The 20,322-nt window shown below is 37.6% G+C and overlaps 1 protein-coding gene across 1 annotated transcript in view; it reads right to left on the bottom strand.

The window, feature by feature from the left end:
* kif21b (kinesin family member 21B) overlaps nucleotides 1-20,322 on the bottom strand; it is a gene marked incomplete at its 3' end in the record, with an annotated part of 83,607 nt that overhangs the window by 23,163 nt on the left and 40,122 nt on the right. Inside the window, exons 6-23 of the mRNA XM_081357746.1 lie at nucleotides 19,071-19,223; nucleotides 16,558-16,673; nucleotides 14,386-14,581; nucleotides 12,750-12,939; nucleotides 10,973-11,036; nucleotides 10,488-10,700; nucleotides 9,307-9,448; nucleotides 7,795-7,936; nucleotides 7,518-7,706; nucleotides 6,277-6,476; nucleotides 5,223-5,330; nucleotides 4,833-5,134; nucleotides 3,731-3,881; nucleotides 3,391-3,594; nucleotides 1,647-1,748; nucleotides 911-1,076; nucleotides 610-670; nucleotides 469-517 (exon numbers count right to left, since the gene is read on the bottom strand). Of these exons, the coding sequence (XP_081213872.1) occupies nucleotides 469-517; nucleotides 610-670; nucleotides 911-1,076; nucleotides 1,647-1,748; nucleotides 3,391-3,594; nucleotides 3,731-3,881; nucleotides 4,833-5,134; nucleotides 5,223-5,330; nucleotides 6,277-6,476; nucleotides 7,518-7,706; nucleotides 7,795-7,936; nucleotides 9,307-9,448; nucleotides 10,488-10,700; nucleotides 10,973-11,036; nucleotides 12,750-12,939; nucleotides 14,386-14,581; nucleotides 16,558-16,673; nucleotides 19,071-19,223 (2,748 nt within the window). The remainder of the gene's footprint in view (nucleotides 1-468; nucleotides 518-609; nucleotides 671-910; nucleotides 1,077-1,646; nucleotides 1,749-3,390; nucleotides 3,595-3,730; nucleotides 3,882-4,832; nucleotides 5,135-5,222; nucleotides 5,331-6,276; nucleotides 6,477-7,517; nucleotides 7,707-7,794; nucleotides 7,937-9,306; nucleotides 9,449-10,487; nucleotides 10,701-10,972; nucleotides 11,037-12,749; nucleotides 12,940-14,385; nucleotides 14,582-16,557; nucleotides 16,674-19,070; nucleotides 19,224-20,322) is intronic.

Raw genomic sequence — 20,322 nt, 5'->3', positions numbered from 1 at the left:
TGTGTGTGTCTGTGTATATATAACATACACACACATACGTTTATATATATATATATATATATATATATATATATATATATATATATATATATATATATATATATATATATATATATATATATATATATATATATATATATATATATATATGAAGAGTTCAGATGCAAAAGCCTCTAAGTGGATTCTAAAGTTTTCTTCTAGAATGATTATTTTTATCAAGCTCATATACTGTATGTATAAATATATGTGTGTGTTTATACAGTATACACACACATACATATATTTAAAATATATATATTTAAAAAAAAAAAAAAAAAAAAAATATATATATATATATATATATATATATATATATATATATATATATATATACACACATATTATGATAACAAAACTCGTATGTTAGAAGTGATTAATCTAATCACAATACTGTTTGATCAATGCTAAGACACTAAGTATGAGTTGTACCTTCATCTTAAAATCATCTTGACTTGCAGACAACTTCATTTGGGAGAAACTGTAGCAGAAAGATGAGCAGTGATGTTCAAACTGAAACCCTAATAGATTATTTCATGATAAAGTGTGTGTTGATGTGGAAAATAGACATACCCGCTCTCTGACGCCTGACTGAACTCAGACACCTCCTCATCTGTGCTTGCATAGCCATTCTCTGAGGAATATATCAAACCAAAAATCACTCAACACCATAATTACAAAAATGTAGAATGTATTTGAAACTATAATGTTTTTTTTATTATCCATTACTTTCTACATTACTTAAGTATGTCAGTTTGTCAGCTGCACATACAAAAAGGAATATTTCTTGTTTATTTCATGGTAGAAAAATGAAAAGTACAAACATTTCACACATTTGATCAAAAGTATAGTGTAAAAGAACAACAAAAAAAACCTTGCTGGACATTGTGGATTAGAGCATGTAGCTCAGGGATACACTCCGCCTTTTCCCTCAGAGCATCCAGGATCATGTGATTTTGGGAAGAGCCAATCACATCAGTCTGCCGCAGCTGACCCTCCAGCAGGCGAATCTGAGCCTCTTTCTGAGCAACTTGCAAGCCCTACAAACACAAACACACAATCATGTTTCATGTTTTTGAATGAAGCCTCACCAAAGCTGCATTTACAGCAATATTGTGAAATATTATTATACATTTGAAATAGCCCTTTTCTATCGCAATATATTATTAAAATGTAATTTATTCCTGTGATCAAAGCTGAATTTTCAGCATCATCACTCCAGTCTTCAGTGTCACATGATCCTGCAGAAATCATTCTAATATGCTGATTTGATAATAATCAGAAATGTTTCTTGAGAAGCTATGTTGAAAACAGTTGTGCTGCTTAGTATTTTTATGGAAACCATCATAAAAAAAATAAAATTCAGGATTCTTTAATGATTTGAGAGATCAAAAGAAAACAGTAGTTTATCTGAACAGTAGCGCATCTGTCCGATCTCTCTTTATGATTTCAATTATTATATCAAATACAATTTGATTATGTATTTATTCTTTATTTATTTAAATGAAACATTTAATTATTCAAATCGGTGCATGACCTTAATCTTGTATTACTTAGTCTGGGTGACCATAAATGATAACAACAAAGAGGATTTGTCTGCTTGGATTCACCTTGTCAATGGAGGCTTTGAGGAAGTAGTCGAGGAGAGAACGAGCTTCAGCCAGCGAGCAGGAGCTGATGACCACCGATGTGTCCACTGAGTCCAGCTCATCCTACAGCAATGAGTTCACAGATTACAAAACACCTTTATGTCAATATAAGTGCAAGTTGCGCGGATTCAATTACATACACGCAACCATATGTGACCCTGGACCGCAAAACCAGTCACGAGTCGCACGGGGATATTTGTGGCAATAGCCAACAATACAATGTATGGGTCAAAATGATCGATTTTTCTTTTATGCCCAATTTTATTAGCATATTACATAAAGATCATGTTCCATGAAGATATCTTGTAAGTTTCCTACCTTAAATTTAGTGGATGCAGCACAATCACCAACATAAATGGACAACTTTAAAGGCGATTTTCTCAATATTTCGTTTTTTTTGCACCCTCAAGCCCCGTTCACACCGCCAGAGACACGCAGCGACAAAGCGACATAATCCCATTCATTTTAACGGAGCGCTGGCGACTTCCGGCGACACGAGAGACAGTGACCGTTGGCGACAGAATGTGGGCGTGTCAAGCGTCGCGCGACAAAAGTTCAGAAATATCAACTTTATGCAAATGAGAAGCGATTTTGGCGTGCGACAACTAATAGGAGCTCAGCTCACGTCACCGTCTCGAGTGCAGGCAAGACAGAAGAGTTCTAGCAATTTCACTGTTTTATATGATGTAACCACATACATGGATATAATAAAATGATGCGTGGAAAAGAAACTGTCGACAGTCTCAGTGAGTTTAACTCACACATTTAGTTCGAGGGTTGTAATTTTATGATGCAAGTTTAGCGCTGCTGCAGGTCTTTTTTTTTTCTCTTTTTTTTTGAACAATGTGTTTCTTGTTTTTGATTATACAAGACATTTCGTCAAAGTTATTTCCCACCCCAACATGAGAACACATCACTCTCTTCTCCCATATAGAAATACACAAAAGTCTCAGACAAGAATAAATCTAAATGCAAAACAGATATTGCAAGGTACCCAAAAAACAAATATGCATTACTGTACTTTACACATAAAAGTTACATTTTCCAGCAAAAAAAAAAACACTAATACAGTTACACCTCCTGTAATATATGACCAATATTATTGTTGTTAATGTAGTAATTAAACGGATTCCATATTTCTTCATATACTGCTGCAGTTCATTTTACAGTTTCCCCTGCATTATGTTGACTATTAGGGACAAGAAAATGGATTATCTGTCAAATTCCAATGACGTTTTAGTAATTTATGACAGTATGAGTTAATTTGTTGATTGATCGATCGTTAATCCAGTAGGCTAAACGATTTAATCCACTGAACACTGCTGTGGTAACATAAAAACACTCTCCCAACAGCATACTGTTTCTTTTGAGCAAATTAGTCAAATTAAAATGATATAGTTGTATATATATCACTTGTGATGGTATTTTGTATAGATATGGCCAGACGTGCAGTCTACCAATCACATTAGAGCGACAGCACAACGAACGACTTCACAGTACAGATATTAGCGACATAGCGGTGTGAACAGGGCTTCAAAATCCAGATTTTCAAATAGTTGTATCTCGACCACATATTATCCTAGCCTAACAATGGAAAGCTTATTTAGTCAGCTTTCAGATGATGTATACATCTTAATAAAAAAAAACAAAACAACGAGGGTCACATATGGATGTTACGACAGTCACATGTGAGTCTCCCCGTTACCTTGGTCTCCTCGATCTGAACGATGGTGGCCTGGCAGTCTGACAGACTGTCGCTGATGTAGTCAATGTTGGCGTTGAGAACCTCGATCTCCTCGTTCATCTCCTGAAGCACTCTCTCCTCCTCCTCCTCTCTGAAGCCCTCGTTCAGTAACTTCTCTCTCTTGCGTAACAGCGCCTCCTGCTGCATGGACAGCTCCTCGCGTTTCTGAAGACACATTACCACACCGTCTGATCAATTCAAAATCACACAACAATCCCGTGCAGGAAAAAGCACGGGGTTTCAGGAAGATCACTAATACACACTGATGTACAATAGAAGAAAAAAAAATAGTAACAATCACCTTGATGAGGCGATCCATATCAGCTTCCACGTTAGTGATGGTCATTCTCTGCATCACGATATCCATGATCCTCCTCTCCAGAGACTGCCACTTCTGACGGGCTGTCTTTGAGAAACTTGCGCTCGTTCCCTTTCGCTGGAACTTTTTTCTGCTGCTGAAATCAAATAGACTACAGTTTAAATCGGAAAGAAAACACTTTTTCACCTAATAATGGAGGCTTGTTTCCGTCACTGAATAAAGAATAAAAAATTAAAAAGGTAATTGCGACTTTTTATCTCACAATTCTGACTTTTTTTTCTCAGAATTGCAAGTCATAGTCAGAATTGTAAGATATAAACTCGCAATTCTGAGAAAAATGTCAAGTCTTTTCCCCCTCAGAAGTGGACTTTGGAGTTTATATTTAACAATTGAAAAGATAATTGCGACTATTTATCTCACAATTCTGATTTAATTTCTCAGAATTGTGAGATAAATAGTCGCAATTATCTTTTCAATTGTTTTATTCTGTGGCGGAAACAAGCTTCCATACCTTATAGATCTAAGATTAAACATTAAATAAATGATTTATTACATTAACCCTTACATTAAAAAAATTAAACTGAATTTAAAATGCATTTGACTTCCATAATGTGCTGCATTTCTGACTGAAAAACATTAGAAATATTGTAATAAATAATAAGTGTAAGACATTGACATAGTTTGAATTGACATAATAGGTTGACATATTATTATTATAAAAAGTATTTAAAATGTTGTATTTATTAATAAATAAATATGTTAAGTATCAAATGTGACAGTATCAAATGTTCCAAAAGATAAATCAAAACAAAAGTTTATTTGAAGCAGCGTGACTGTATTCAACATTGATAATAATCAGAAATGTTTCTTGAGCATCAAATCATCATATTAGAATGATTTCTGAAGGATCATGTGACTCTGAACACTGGAGTGATGATGCTGAAAATTCAGCTTTGGTCACAGGAATAAATCACATTTAAATGACATATTTTAAATTGTAATAATGTTTCTCAACATTATTGTTTTTACTGTATTTTTAATGAAATAAATGCTGAGCTTTAGAGACGTCTTTGAACTCGCTGACCTGGCCAGGTTTCCTCCAGTCCCGTTTCTCTCGCTCTCTCCCAGATATCCATTCATTTTGGTGTTCCAGTGGCGTATGATGCTGGAAACGGAGCGTGTGGAATCGGGTTCGGAGGATGTCGGTGTGGTGCTGGTGTTCAGCTCTGCTCCCGAGTCCACACTGGTGATCCTGCGGGACACTCGACCGGCCGCGCGCTCAGACATGGGTTTAGCCAGCCGTCTCAGAGCCGTCACCTCCTGAGTCTTCCTCCGCAACACCATCTCCTGCTGGCGCTTCTGGGACTCTAAAGAGCGGATCTGATACTGACGGATCACGCAGAGCAGAGGAGAGACTTTAGTCGCCACGCTAAACGACTGCTAGAACACACGTTCAATTGTTAGCCATTCAAACCTCTTGCCGTCGCTGCTCTTTCTTCAGCTGTGCGATTTCTCTGTTCCTCTTCGCATCGATCGCCCTCCTCCTCTGCTGTTCCTCCTTCATCTGCTTCATTAGCGCCACCTATGGGTGGAATGACAAACAAGCACTGTGAGAAACACTACAGAAGTCTTCTAGTTTAGTTCGGGGTTTCAAATCATATTACATTTCCATTACACAATATTGTTGCTCATGAACAATATGAAGTTATTTTGGATTTGTAAATCAATTGTGTACAAATGTATTAACTTAATGTGTTTTGGCTGCACTTATTTCTGGTTTATACAGTTTTATTTTTTTGCATAATGCACATTTTACAAAAGTAAAGAAAAATGTAATTCCTTCAAAAGTTTGTCATTAAGATTTTTTCCAAAAGTCTCTTCTGCTCACCAAGGCTTGATTAAAAAAATACAGTAAAAATAATATTGTGAAATATTATAATTAAATAACTGTTTTCTATTTGAATATATTTTAAAATGTAACTTATTCCTATGAATTTTCAGCATCATTACTCCAGTCTTCAGTGTCACATGATCCTTCAGAAATCATTCCAATATGATTTGCTGCACAATAAACATTCATTTTTACAGTTTAAATTTTTTTGTGCAAACCATGATACATTTTTGATTTGAACAACATTGATTTTAAATAAAAATCTGCTGTAACATTATAAATGTCTTTACTGTCATTAATTTAATGCATCTATATAAATGCTTATCGCTTTCAGAAAAAAAATTCCTAGTGGTCCCAAACTTTTGAGCGGTAGTGTATCTAGGTATAGCCACTTTTCCAATACTTTTAGTACACAGCTTAAGTATGCAAACTGGGACACGGTCTACGTTTAAAGGATCATCAAAAAAATTCTACACTCGTGGGAAAAGTGGTGCTTTTTTAATTACAGTCTTAAAATAAAAAGCTGGCACTGTCTTGATTACAGTCAGTTCTCTGTACAGTTGATGAAGTCAGTGTTAGTCTCCTGAGGGCCTCTAGGGGGCGCTGTGTGTCTAAAAATAAAGCTCTCAGCGCTCACCTTTGCTTTCTTCATCTCGGTCACCTCAGACTGCAGTTTCTTGAGCTCTCTCTCGTAGCGGCTCTGGTTCTTCAGCAGACGAGCGTGTTCTTTGTGGGCGGCCTGCAGTTTCAGCAGATCTCGGTTCATCTCCTTCAGACGCTTCTCGTACTCAGATTTGATCTTACAGGCTTTCTCTTCAGTGTAGTTCTCCATGGACACTAAAATCACAATGAAAATTGTGGAAGAAATGTTTACTGGGATTATCAAAGTGCCTTAAAACACCTATTTGTATAACACAAATATTGCAACTTAACATTTTACAGCAGTGTTCTCTGAAAATTATTTGTGGAATATTGTCTGCCACATACGTCATCAAGGGATGTCTCATTTCACAAGAAAAGTATCAATTATAAAATGTTACTGTTAATCCTTGTGAATCGTAAATTGTTGTAATTTCCTTATGAATTTGGAACGTAATTGCTACTTTACTGAAATGAGGCACTAAACTGCCTCACTTCCTGCTGAATCTGCATAGGTTTGTATTAATTAAAACAGATTTGCATAATGCCAGTCTATGTTCTTCATTGGCTGCCGTGAACAACATCTACTTTGAGCCTCAAGCACTGTACGTGAGACTGGAAGAGTTTGGTTCGTGTTGTTCATGTGATGACGACGCTGTTTTCTGCTGACAGAGCAAATCCACTTTGATGAGATTGATACGGCAAAATCGTTACTGTTCGTATCACTGAGTGTCAAGAGCTGAGGAAGATCCAGAGCTGAAATTCAATATGATAATGAGCGTTTAATTTCTGACACGCACTGTAAGCGGCCGACCAATCACAACAGTTTACTCTGCTCTAATAGGTCAGATGACCCAGTCTGTTGTGATTGGTCTACTCTGCTCTGATTGGTCAGATGGCCCAATCACAACAGACTGGGTCATCTGACCAATCAGAGCAGGCACTCAGTAAGGCGGGGTTTAGAGAGACTTAGTCCTTGATGAACCATTTCAGTCACTGTGAGAAAAGAGCTGATGCTGCAATGTATATTATGAGAAAATGAAAGTGTTTTTTGACCTTGTATGCATTTAAACCTGTTGTAGGACCCTTTAAAATAGCCTAATAGGGGCTTTAAATATTGCTGTTTTGTCCTGAAATAATTTTGCAACTTTTTTCATTTAATTCTCATAAAACACTGCCAAATTACAAAAATCACACAAATAAAGGACAAAAACGGATGTGAATGTGGCAGCCACTCACTGAGGTTGTGCAGCACGCGGTCTCTCTCCAGCTGTGTGTCTCTGATCTTGTTCTGAAGCAGAATCAGCTTCTCCTCATACTGGCTCTTCAGCGTGAGGAGCCGCCGCTGGCTGTTCTCCAGCTCATCGATGAGCCTCTGCTTGATCTCGATCTCACACGTCAGGTCTGCAAGATCGGCCTGCAAGTTCACTGAGAGAGGAGGAGCCGCAGGTTAAAGGGTTAGTGTGAATGAAAGAGGCTCATGGGACGTTTGTAACAAATGCATCCCAGAATGCACCTTTCTCCTCCGAGTCAGAGTCAGAATCCACCAGGCTTTCGTCGCTGTCAAACTCTTCCTCCTCCCTGGTCTCCTCTTCCTCCTCATCCTCATCACAGCCGCTCTCCTCGCGATCATCCTCCACAAGGGTATACATGCCATCCTGCACACAGTGAAAATAAAGCAGAGCATTGTTTGTAAAGGTTTTTTTTTCTTTTTTTCTAAGTTTATATAATATACACATTACATATATAAACATTTCTTTCATGTACAGTAATTACTGTATGTCCATCTCTAAATGTTACAGTCCTGTAATATGAAGACTAAATATTTAAAGTCACACAGCAGTGTTTTGTTATATTACGACTTTATTCTTGTAATTTTATGATTTTATTCTTATAAAACACTGCATTATAACCTTTTTTTTATATTAAGACTTAAAGGGATATCTCACCTCTTGAAAGATGAATGTGTATTTTAATAGGGTCATTTATGTAGTAGAAACGTGAAATTATTTTAGAAGTTGGTGCCTTCTAGACTGAGAAAAGCCAGAAAATGTATTTTTGGCTCATGTGGATAAAAGACAACAACTCCCAGAATGCACTTGCTTCGCTGCCCTACGAGGCCACTCCCAAGCCACGCCTACCGGTTACAGAGGGCAGTATGGGAAGAAATTATACAACTATGCTATTAGTCAACTCAAAACTGAGAAGACGGCGTTTTATGGTGAGATCCCCCTATGGGCGGGTTGAAGACATGAGGAACGAGCTCCTCCTATTGGCTGGAGTCTCTCGCCTCTGGACAGAAAAGCCTCAGATGACGCTAAATGATGATTTTTGCATCAGAGGTTTTTTCCAGACACACAATACAGAAATCTCTCGTCTCAGGGGGACATGAGTGAGGGAAACACAGTCATTCGAAAATACTACCGGGTTTCTACTGATACAAAGCTTAATGCTAATCGGTTAAGTATCCCTTTAACATTATAACTTTATTATTGCAATATTATGATTGATCAAACACTGCTGTACGACTTTATTCTTATAATATTATGCCTTTATTCCCATATTACTGATGTATGACATGCTTTTTTTCTTTTTTACATTTTACAACTATTCTTTTTTATATATCTCAAAACTTTATTTTCATAAAACAATATTTAATGCAATATTGTTTTTTTTCTTCTCATTTTACAACTTTATTCCAAGACTAACGTTTCTTAGAAAATTAGAATATAAGTGAAAATTCTTTAAAAGTTCTCATTACTTTATCAAAATATTAAGGCTTTATTTTTGCAAAATTACAGCTTTATTCTCATTAAATCCTGCTGTATACATTTATTTTCCCTGAAATATCAATTTTAGTCTTGAAATTTTACTGCTATACCACTACAATTTCATTCAATTTTGTCTTGATTCTGATAAAACACTTCACTTCACTCTCATAACATTACACATTCATGCCACGCAACTTCACAATATTACACTTTTCTTTATGATGAATAATACAATGAATACATCTCCTTTCTCTCACCTCTTCAGGTTCATTATCAGAGTCTCCATCTCCATTTTCTCGTCTCTCTTCATTCTCTCTGCTCAGCCCATTCTCACTCTTTTCTCCATTTTCTTGAGGATGAAGTTTGGCTCTCTTCTTCAAACCCTTTTCTTTCTCAGGACTAAAAAAAAAGACAATAGTGAACTATCATTAAAGCTTCAATAGACAAATTGACAGACTGACAGATGAAATCAATACAGCATTCATTCATTCATTCACAAAAAATAAGGGATCAGGCCATAATTCTGTCAATCTGATGCAAACGTCATTTAATAGTCATGTAATCGCACCACAGGGACCCATTTACCAGGAGAGATTTATCCTGGCGCTTCTGCTTTTTACCCTTTGCAGGGCAGCCGAGACTTCTAGAAGTAATTCTGTAATGATGGGTTCACAAATTACCCATGGCCTCTCTCTCGTTACGGCCACATTACAGCTCATCCGAAGAGCGGGACGATCCTGCAGTCATATTCATTATAACAGACAATTTACTGAGGGATACTTGTCTCGATGCCAGCTTGCTGTCCTTAGTCTGAGTCGGTCAGGACATACTGGCACACACACACACAAACACAGAGATAAATCTAATTCTGGCACATTTTACAGCCTCTTATTGGCTCAGTAACATAAAACTGGAAGAGGTCAAGCATATTAAAGTCTTCCAAATGCACAATCAATGTAATAAGACCTCAGCTAAAGCTAGAAAAAAGAAATAATAGAATAAAATATTGAAATAAAAGAATGAAATAAATAATAAATCATTAAAACTATCACGGACGCCTCGTGGAGTTTGTTTTGACGCGTACGGGACAATTCAGAAACGGATTTAAAACAAACCGATGAAACGGAAAGTATACAGTGCTAATATGAATGATCAAGGTATAATTAATATATTAATATTTTGTATATTTAAAAAGTACAGTACATTTTCATGGCTCAGTAAGTTTTTTATTTTTTTTTATTTTTTTATGAAGTTCAGCACTATTTTATGTGTTATGCTTGTTTTCATTTTAAAAACTATCGGTTGATTCGACCAGTGTGGGCCGACCTAGTTATAGTTATCGGTAAAATCCACTATTTGTCGACTGCTAATATAAATAAATACATAACATACACACACATACACATGTGCAGACACTTGGTTGCTCCTCAGACCTCACCTCTTCCTCCTCTGATTTCTCTCCTTCTTCTTCAACCTCTCCACATCTAATTTGGCCTGACGAATCACATCCGTCATCTCTGCATCCATGGAAACCGAGGGGGAGGAGCCTAGAGGGTGTGCTGGAGAGGCCGGGTACGAGGAGCGCGCGGAGAGGCGAGACAAACTGCGCCTCAGAGACTCGTTCATGGCCTCACTCTCCAGCAGCTTAGACCTGAGAGAGAGAGACAGAGACAGAGACAGAGAGAGAGAGAGAGAGACAGAGACAGAGACAGAGACAGAGAGAGAGAGAGAGAGAGAGAGAGAGAGAGACAGAGACAGAGACAGAGACAGAGACAGAGACAGAGAGAGAGAGAGAGAGAGAGAGAGAGAGAGAGAGAGAGAGAGAGAGAGAGAGAGAGAGAGAGAGAGAGAGAGAGAGTGAGTCATTGTGTTTTATTGCTACGATAAGACATCAAAAAACAAATGTGTCACATCTATTGTTACCTCAGCTCTTCAATTTCTCGAATGTAGTTCTGGATTAGATTGCCAATCTCCTCATTCGTTTCACCTGCACAAAGAGTGATAGATTTATTTAGCAAAGAAGAAATGACAAGAAATAATGATGTTTGTTTGTTTGTTTTACACCACGCCAGCTTCTTTGGCTGTTTTCATGGCAAAAACTATGAGTTACTAAAATATAAATAACATTAAATTATTTTAAGGTGATGTAGTAACATGTACTTACTCAACTGAGTAATATTAATTAACTACATGTATTTACTATAGAGTTATGGTTAGGGTTAGTTACTTGTAATTATGAACAATTTACTGTTATTACTATAGTAAGTACATGTAGTAACGTGTAACTACGTCACCTTAAAATAGGTGTTACCAAAGATGCATGTTTCTAAAACTAAATTAGAATTAACTTGGTTAAAAACCTTTTCAAGAGTATCAACAGAAAATAATTTTCTCAGAGGAGTGCAAATAATAAAATTTACAAGAAATAATGAAATGTTGAATAGAGGCCTTCAGTGGCCAACTAAACCAGTTACATACAGAGTAACTATTACACACTGCTATTTTGCCTTTTCTTGCTACTAGATTTGGGAAAATACTCATCAATGGTGCTGACTTATGAATGTGCACATGGTTTGTCTTAAAGCACATTAAAAACACCACATAAGACATATAAACAACATTAAAAGCTTGATTTCTACCACAGGGGGACTTTTCAATAATTTATATAATTCACTAATGTTAAATGTCTAAACAATGCAAGAATAATCTTCAAATAAACAAAAGGCATACAATGGAGTTTAATAATAGCTAGCACAGAATTGAATAATTATTTAATATCTCGCTGAATAAACTAAACTAAACTGTTTATTAAGGTGTTTGCATTACTAGATTCATTTTGGGATTAATGGTGTTGCCATTGAAACACATAATTCCGGTGTAGAATGTGTCGGGTTGTCGTCTAGTTTTTACAGTAATTACGGCATGGCCTGAACGCAGCGTCAGAGACACCACCAAGTGTATTTTAGAAGTGAAAGCAAAACTGTTGGGTAATTTAAGGCCGTGTGTCCACCAAAGCGTTTTTGGCCAGCTGATAATGCCTAGCTGTGGGCACTTGAGAGCGTTTTGCCAGCGTTACGTTTTTTTCAGTTGAGACATGCTTGTTATGATACAGAATATCCGCGAAAGTGTTACTAGTGTCTCATTTCACACATATTTTGTTTCTGTGTTGATTCTATATTAAAATGTCGATACAATGTAACATATTTTCTCTGGCTCTTGTTTTAAATTATTTTGTTCAGTTATTATGCTTGTTGTCCTCTGTTGACGTTGTACAAGCAGAATGTGGCGGTTGGTCGGTGTGGTATTAGTCCCGCCCCTCCTCCACTGTGATTGGACGGTTGGGTAAAAAGTGACAGTGATGAGCGCTGCGTTTTACACAAAGTTGAACATTCTTCAACTCTCGGCGACCTGTAAAAAACGCTGAACGCTCAGCGCTTCAGCGTGAAAAAGACACTCAGCGGCTCGTTACGCTCATGCCGTTTTAAAAACGCGGCGTTCCCATTGAAAACAATTGAAAAAATACGTCAGCTGCGTGAAAAAATGCTTTGGTGGACACACGGCTTAACGGTAAAATAAAAAATGAATTACAATTATTCCAATATTCATGATGTTAAAATTATACCAACAACAAAAATGAATACATTACAGAATACAGAAATGTTAATGGTAATGCCCTGTCCAACCACTAGGGGTCCCTCACCAGTCTTGGTGAGCAGCAGGCTGACTCCGTTGGTGAGCAGCTGAGTGACCCGAGTGTTGAGGTGGTCGATGGTTTCCTGCATGGCTTTGACCCGCATACGAAGAGTATCGTTCTCTTTCTGGAGCATCGAGTTCTCCTGAAATAGATCGCTAAAGCCCTCGGATCCGTCGTCACAGGCCACTCGCTTTCCCTGAAACAAACCCAAAGAGCACAAGACTGAGCAGCAGAAAGCTAGGCATCGACCTCGTCCTTCCCTAGCAACAGACCCCCAATGCTTTCGTACTCGGCCTCTCTGTCAGGACGGCTCATCTCTCTCAACGCCATCACTGCTAATCGCTAACTTCTTCCAGCGGCCGTTTATCATCCAGGTCAGGCTGAGGCGCTAAGCTACTGCTACGCTCCATTAACTCCAGCGAGATCCCATGAGCTGAACCATGTTATCATGGCCCACAAGCCCAGCGCTCAGGCTTCCTCATCTCCTGGACTTATTACATCAACAGCTCCAACTGGGTGGCAGTGAGAGAAAGAGAAGTAGTAACAAGTCTAGGCATGAAAGAGTATCACCCGACTCACTATCTACTGTAAGTTCTCTATTTGATCTAGTATCAGAGGAAGTAATTGTTTAGCTGTTTGATGAGAGTTTAACATCAGCCCGAATTGTTTCCTCTCCAGTAAAATAAACAAGTAATAAGATATCTTGACATTTAAAGTAAATTCTGTCCCTCTAAACTGGTTCCTGCTGCCTACAACTTGTCTGTTGTTTTATGTCTGCTATCCTAATAACTCATGGGAGTCGGCACTTCTGTCTTTCAGACTCGTCCGAAAATGACTAATCTGTCATCATTCTAAGCCCATATGATATCCTCTCAGAAGCAAGAATGAGAGTTGAGAGTTGTATGAATTGTATTGGTATGTTTTGTTGGTAAACTGTACTCGGGTGCGAGTAGATCATACAAAAAGGTACATAGTAGCATTTTACCTACAATCATTAAGTAAAATCGTCTGAATTCGTATGATTTGTAGGTAAACCCTCACCATGAAGGTCCACCCCTAAACCAAACCTTCGTGTGAGTAGGTCTTATAAAAATGTATGAAAGGGATTATTCAAATTCATGCAAATTCTCAACCAATCCAAGATGATATTTTACCTACAAATACATAGATTCATAGATATTATTTGTAGGTAAAACGGCACTATTAAGGACCCTAAACCTAACCCTCAAGAGGTGTGCGAGTAGAGATTCCCAAACTATTTTTTTGTAAAAATACTTACAAATAGTCACAAGACTAGATGAGGCCAGATTTTCAGCTAATTATTCTTTTTTTTTTGGTCTGTTCCTCATTCAAATGACTTCAGCACTTTTAAAATATAGTGCACAAGTAGTATGGACAATTTCTATGTACTTTATTTAGTAATTTTAGGAGCTTGACATAACCAGTGCCAATTCACTCTCATTGTTTTGAAATATTGAAACATTCTACAATTCATCTTTTTTTCCACAGAGGAACATTTTATGTTATGGGAGCGAGTAAGTGATGACAGAATTTTCATTATGGGACGAATTGTCCATTTGGGGGCTTTTGTGTGTGTGTGTGTGTGTGTGCGTGTGTGTGTGTGTGTTGTCCTCCTCCTCACCGCTTTGTACTCCACCAGCTCCATCTGAAGGCGTGCGATCTCTGCTCGTAAGGCGCTGATCTGCTGACTGGTTTTATCCTGGTTCACGATCACTTTGTTCTTGATGTTGCGAGCCCGGTTGGCGTACTTCAGTGTGTTTAGCGTCTCCATGAAGTCCCGGTCAGAGGGGCTCACGCAGGCGATCATCACAGTCCGACTAGATAGATAGATACACAGAAGGGGAGAAAGAAAGAAGACAGGAATTCATAAGGGTCTATGAGATCTTACACAAACACACACACACACACACACACACACACACACAAGACGGAAAGATAAAACACACAAACAGATGACAGATAAACACAAACGCTCTCATGGATGCGGCTGGGACTGAGCGCCACTGTCTGCAGTCTCTCATGTTTAATTCAATCAACTCCCCCTCTGAACCCACATCATAAGAATATATGTGCAGCCAGTGGCGTCCAGTGTGGGCTGAGTGACCCAACACTGCGCTTCACACACACACACACACACACACACACACACACACACACACACACACACACACACACACACACACACACACACACACACACACACACACACACACACACACACACACACACACACACACACACACACACACACACACACACACACACACACACACACACACACACACACACACACACACACACACACACACACACACACACACACACACACACACACACACACACACACTGATGCAGTGCACTGTGAGCATGCATTAACCTTCAAGACACAATGACTGCACTGTGCACAGCAATGTTTAAAAGAGCACAAAAAATCTGAGGCTCGTAAACTAAGAGTGTGAGAACAACTGTTTCTACAACTGAAAGCTTAAAGTCTCATATAGTTAATGAAAATAATTAGGGCTGTTATTTACATGTTAAATTATTCATTTATTATTTAAAAATACATTTTACAATTTTTAATTATTAAAAAATATTTACAAATGATCACAATCACACCCCCACACTTATATAAATTCTGTAGAATTTATGTCAGTAAATTTAATGTTATTTACTCAGATTAATTATTTGAAAATAACAAATATAAAACAAATAATAAAAATTATCCAAATTAATCATGCCCTCTAAATTATATGTAAATTCTGAAGTAATTGGGGCTGACAAATAATGTTGAGACTAATTATTTAAAAATACATATTAATCATTTAAAAAAATGACAACAAAAATATATAAAACCTTATATGTGGTTGAAAATTTACTGGTAATACATATTAACAATATAAAAAATAATAATAATAAATAAAATATAAATATACAATAAAATAATAAATAGAAAATACATACATACATACATATAAACTATACTATTGTCCATGAATGAAATTAATCATGCCCACTGACAATATAAATTCTGTAGCAAGTAATTTTCCTAAAAATAATCAATTATTTCATGTAAATAAAAGGGATAAACCTAACATAATAAAACTAGTTATTGGTTTGGGTTAAAAGAAGGGATGGTCTATAGTATTTATAATTATCTTAATTTAACATAAAATGTAAAACATCTGACAGTATAAGCCATGTTGCTAAGTTTGTGGGGACTAAAACCTACATAAAGAGACTGAACAATGTGGAACAATGTATTTCACATACAACAATAACAAAAACTGTCATGTGAGAAGGTGTGGTAATAATTATAATTATCATAGGAGGTCCCCGTGATAACAAAACTAACCAAGCTGAATACCTGAATAACTTCATAACTTCATAAAAAGACTAAATGACATCTATGTATCTAAAAAATGTCAAGAATTATGGGTAGGGCTAATCTACAGTGATTATAATTAGCTTAATTTAAGAACAATGGTTCCCTAGCATGATACAAAAACACAGGTGTCCGTGTCTCCACCCAGCTCAGTTCTAGAGCCTATTCTCGTATTCAGAAACAGTGAGCGCAATGAAACTGGCTTTTAAAAGTTGAGCTTAACCTAAGCGATTATAAAGATGTGTATATGGGTTAGAGATGGAGAGAGATTGCACAGGGACTGGAAGTTATTGTAATGCGCATGCAGTGACCGCCTGTGTATGTTACACGTACAACTGTGGACGTAAAATGAAGTATACTTTGGGCTTTGTGGTGTTTAAGTGTGTATAGATGTGTTTGCTCAGACGTTACCTGTTTCCTCCCAGCGAGTCCTGCAGCAGGCGTGTGAGTTTGGAGTCTCTGTAAGGCACATGACCTGACTTCTTACTCTGATCTCCCAATGCACTGATCACATTACCCAGGGCCAGCTGCCAAACACACACACACACACAGAGAGAGAGAGAGAGAGAGAGAGAGAGAGAGAGACCCGGTCACGCTCCATCGTATGCTGCTATCTAAGATTAAAAGCTTTTAAATAGGCTCTCTTACAAAGAGTAACTAGGCAATAAAAACAATAGAGCTCTATTCGGCTCAGAACAATGGCACTTCTTGGCTTTCCTCCAGGCTTTCGCTCTTCTTCAGAACTCTCTCACAATGTAATTACCTTTAGTTCCCTTCATCTACTCTGACAACTACTCAAACCCAGCAGTAATGAATCGAGAGGAGGCATAACGCGACACGAATATCACACCATACTTAACGTGGAAAAACACGACTCAGCTGAAAGGACCTTCACTATTATGATAATGAAGTCTAGGTATTTAGAAAATCCCTGACAAAGCCAGTTTGTGTGGTGTCGAGGTGTTTGCTTAGCGCTCATCTGAGAACTTTCTTGAGTATTTTTCTAGTCAAAGGTTAAAGAGATATGTCACTTAAATATAATACTCATCTCATAAATCATAATCTACTCACTCATGTAGCTAAAAAAATAAACTGCTAGGGAAAGTTGTGGACACCTACTTTTTTACTAATTTCATAATAAGTAATTGTTTAATTACATGATTATTTTAGTATTTTTCCACATTTTGACATTTTATATTTTTTATATAAATATACTATAAATATAGTTTGATTATTTTTATGGCTGTCAAAATGAACATTCATTTTGCGATTCTTTTTTTCTTCAGTTTAACGCGGTAAAAATGTGAATTAATTGGTTAATTTTTTAATAGATTGACAGCACTATTATTATTATTATTATCATCATTATTATTAACATTTTAAAAGTGCAAAGAAATTGATCATTTTATACAAGTATTTGTTATTTCTTAAATTATTTACTAAAAATATAAATATGTTTGTCTACAAAAGTAATTTTAAGGATTTTGAAAAGTTAAAGATCATGGGGCCAGATTTACTAAACAGGGCAAATTAGTGTGAGCGCAAAAGCACAGACGGGAGTGTAAAGTTCTGCGCGTGATCTACTGACGACATGCGAATGAAAGAACACAGACGCAGCCGGATCATTTCTATAATGACAAACGCAATCTACCAAGAGCAGCGCAAAATAAGGCCTCGTTTACACTGCAGGTCTTGATGCCCAATTCGGATTTGTTGCCTTTATCCAATTTTTTTTCACCGTCCGTTTCACGTTCTTTCAACTGTGACCCATATCCGATTCATGTTTACACTCGCCATACTATCTGAAACATCGCGCATGCTTAAAGGGTTAATTCTCTTGCACAGATGGATGAACGCGAAATATGCTTGATGCTAGCTCTGCGATGCAAAGTTAGCCGAACATCACCATGATTTTGAAACATAGCTCTTGCTTCAGTTGTTGAGTTCGAGAGAGATCTCAGGACTTGTGGAAGCAGATTTTGTTTAAAATATTGGCTTTGGTCCAAAATTTTAGGAAGCCAACCTTTCAGCAAGCCAACCTTTAATATGTTGTGTCAACGTTTGACCACATTCCTCTCTTACGACGACACGACGTTTCGTCCCTTTGCAGAATTGGTTTCTCTCGTCATTAAACTGCGGAGACGTTGCCTAATGCCTCAGAAAATCCGATCTGCCTGTTTACATGACAGTCGCATTGGCACATATCTGATTTATATCTGATTTATTTCCACATATGAACGAGGCCTGAAACCGATCTCGAAATATACGAATGCATGCGTTTTTTTCCGTTTACACGTTCATAGAACACATTCGATCTGTGTCACATGTGAGCAAAACATCAGAATTGGGTCACATTTCACTGACCGTGTAAACAAGGCCTTAGTGTCTGGTTTAAACATCACTTTTGGCCGTTAAATAATAGCACAAGTACCCGTAGACTGACAGGCGCAAACCTTAGTAAAGCACACGGCATGATTCATTTAAATACTCTCCTCCCATAAATATTGCGTCTGAAAGGGAAACTCCTACAAATGCATATGCAATAAAGTCAGCCGCAACAATAACCCTGTCCACGCCTTTTCAGCGCTAATCTTTCACTGCGTGACTTTAGTAAATCCTGACAGTAGTTTTTAACATCAAAAGAGGGTTTGCGCTGGTAAGACAGTAAATCTGGCCTCGTGTGTCTTCTGAAGCCAAATGATAGCTTTTTGTCAAGAACAGACTGAATTTTAATTTAGCACTTACTAAAAATCTTGCATTCTGCCCTTGAAAGACTGAAAAACAGCAGACAGGACATTCTGCTAGCTAACTCGACTCTCATTTCACAAAAAATAACATCAGCAACAAGGCCACCTTCGGATGACAGAATCTCATTTTCGGATGACCTTTCCCTATCCTAGTCGGGACTGGAGGAGTCTGCGTACCAGGCCACAGTTGATAGAGATGCCCTCTCTCGCTCTCTCCCCCGTGGCTCCGGTGCGTTTCAGACGCTCTGATCCCGCCAGGTCCACAAAGTGAAACTTGGCAGAGAGCGTCTCGTACTCGCTGTCAGAGACACCGTTCATCTCTCCGTTCACCTGGAGAGTGAGAGGGGGAAGAGTACAGAAACAATGACAGCTTTAAGCTACTAACACAAGCATCTTCTTAAATTACAAAATTACATGTGCAATCTTCAAAGTTTCTGCATTTTCTGTTTGCACGGACTTGTTCAGTGTTGACGTTTCTAATGCCAGTGGTTTTATATAATTACTTTGCTTTGCACCGCAGCAGTGTGATTTTTAATACTTTAAAACTCGCAACCTGCTTAAACTTGCTAACGGCTTTGTAACCCAGTAGTTTAAGCTTCCAGCTCTCATCATGATGTGTGTGAATGCAGCTTCAGTTAAAGCGTAACTCTCGCCAAAATGCAACCTAGGGTCTTTTTGTTAATCTACCCGAGGCAAACGCATAATTAGAATGGAAACGCCACTTTTAAGTTTGACCGTATTTTTGTTTTTGGTCAAATTGCCTTGTGAATGGGAGTGCTTGGGGCACTTCTATGATAGCATCAAAAATCACTATTTTTAAAACACTGAGAAGGCTCGACACAACATGAAACTTTGCTCTCAGTATCACCATAGGCTCTACACATGAACTCCAGCATTGACAACATTGTTTGTGTGCACAGAGTTTACTAAAAAGAAAGATTTTGAACAACTCACTGTAGCTGTGTCTGCCGGCATTTTGACAGTCAAAAGTAGTCGATCTCCGAACGCAACGTAACAGGGAGGAGAGTAAAGATGGAAAGCTCCTAAAGCTTAGTTCCATATAAATTCACGGATAATTTGTTGTTTTGTCGTTAGTGAAAATCAATATTGACCTTGTATTTGAAAAAGGATCCTCATATAAGAAGCAATACTAAAATTCAGAGTCAGTTCATTTGCATTTGGAGATCGACTACTTTTGACTGTCAAAACACCAGCGGACACAGAGGCAGTGAGTTGATCAAAATCTTTCTTTTTAGTAAACTCTGTGTACACAAACAATGTTGTCAATGCTGGAGTTCATGTGTAGAGCCTCTGGTGATACTTCCAGCAAAGTTTCATGTTGTGTCGAGCCTTCTTAGTGTTTTAAAAATAGTGATTTTTGATGCTATCATAGAAGTGCCCCATTCACTCCCATTCAAAAGGCAATTTG

Source organism: Scardinius erythrophthalmus (assembly GCF_964197995.2).
Source record: "Scardinius erythrophthalmus genome assembly, chromosome: 25".
NCBI classification, from domain to species: Eukaryota; Metazoa; Chordata; class Actinopteri; order Cypriniformes; family Leuciscidae; genus Scardinius; species Scardinius erythrophthalmus.
Note: the sequence above shows the minus strand (reverse complement) of the source record. Positions and strands in the feature narration are given on the sequence as shown.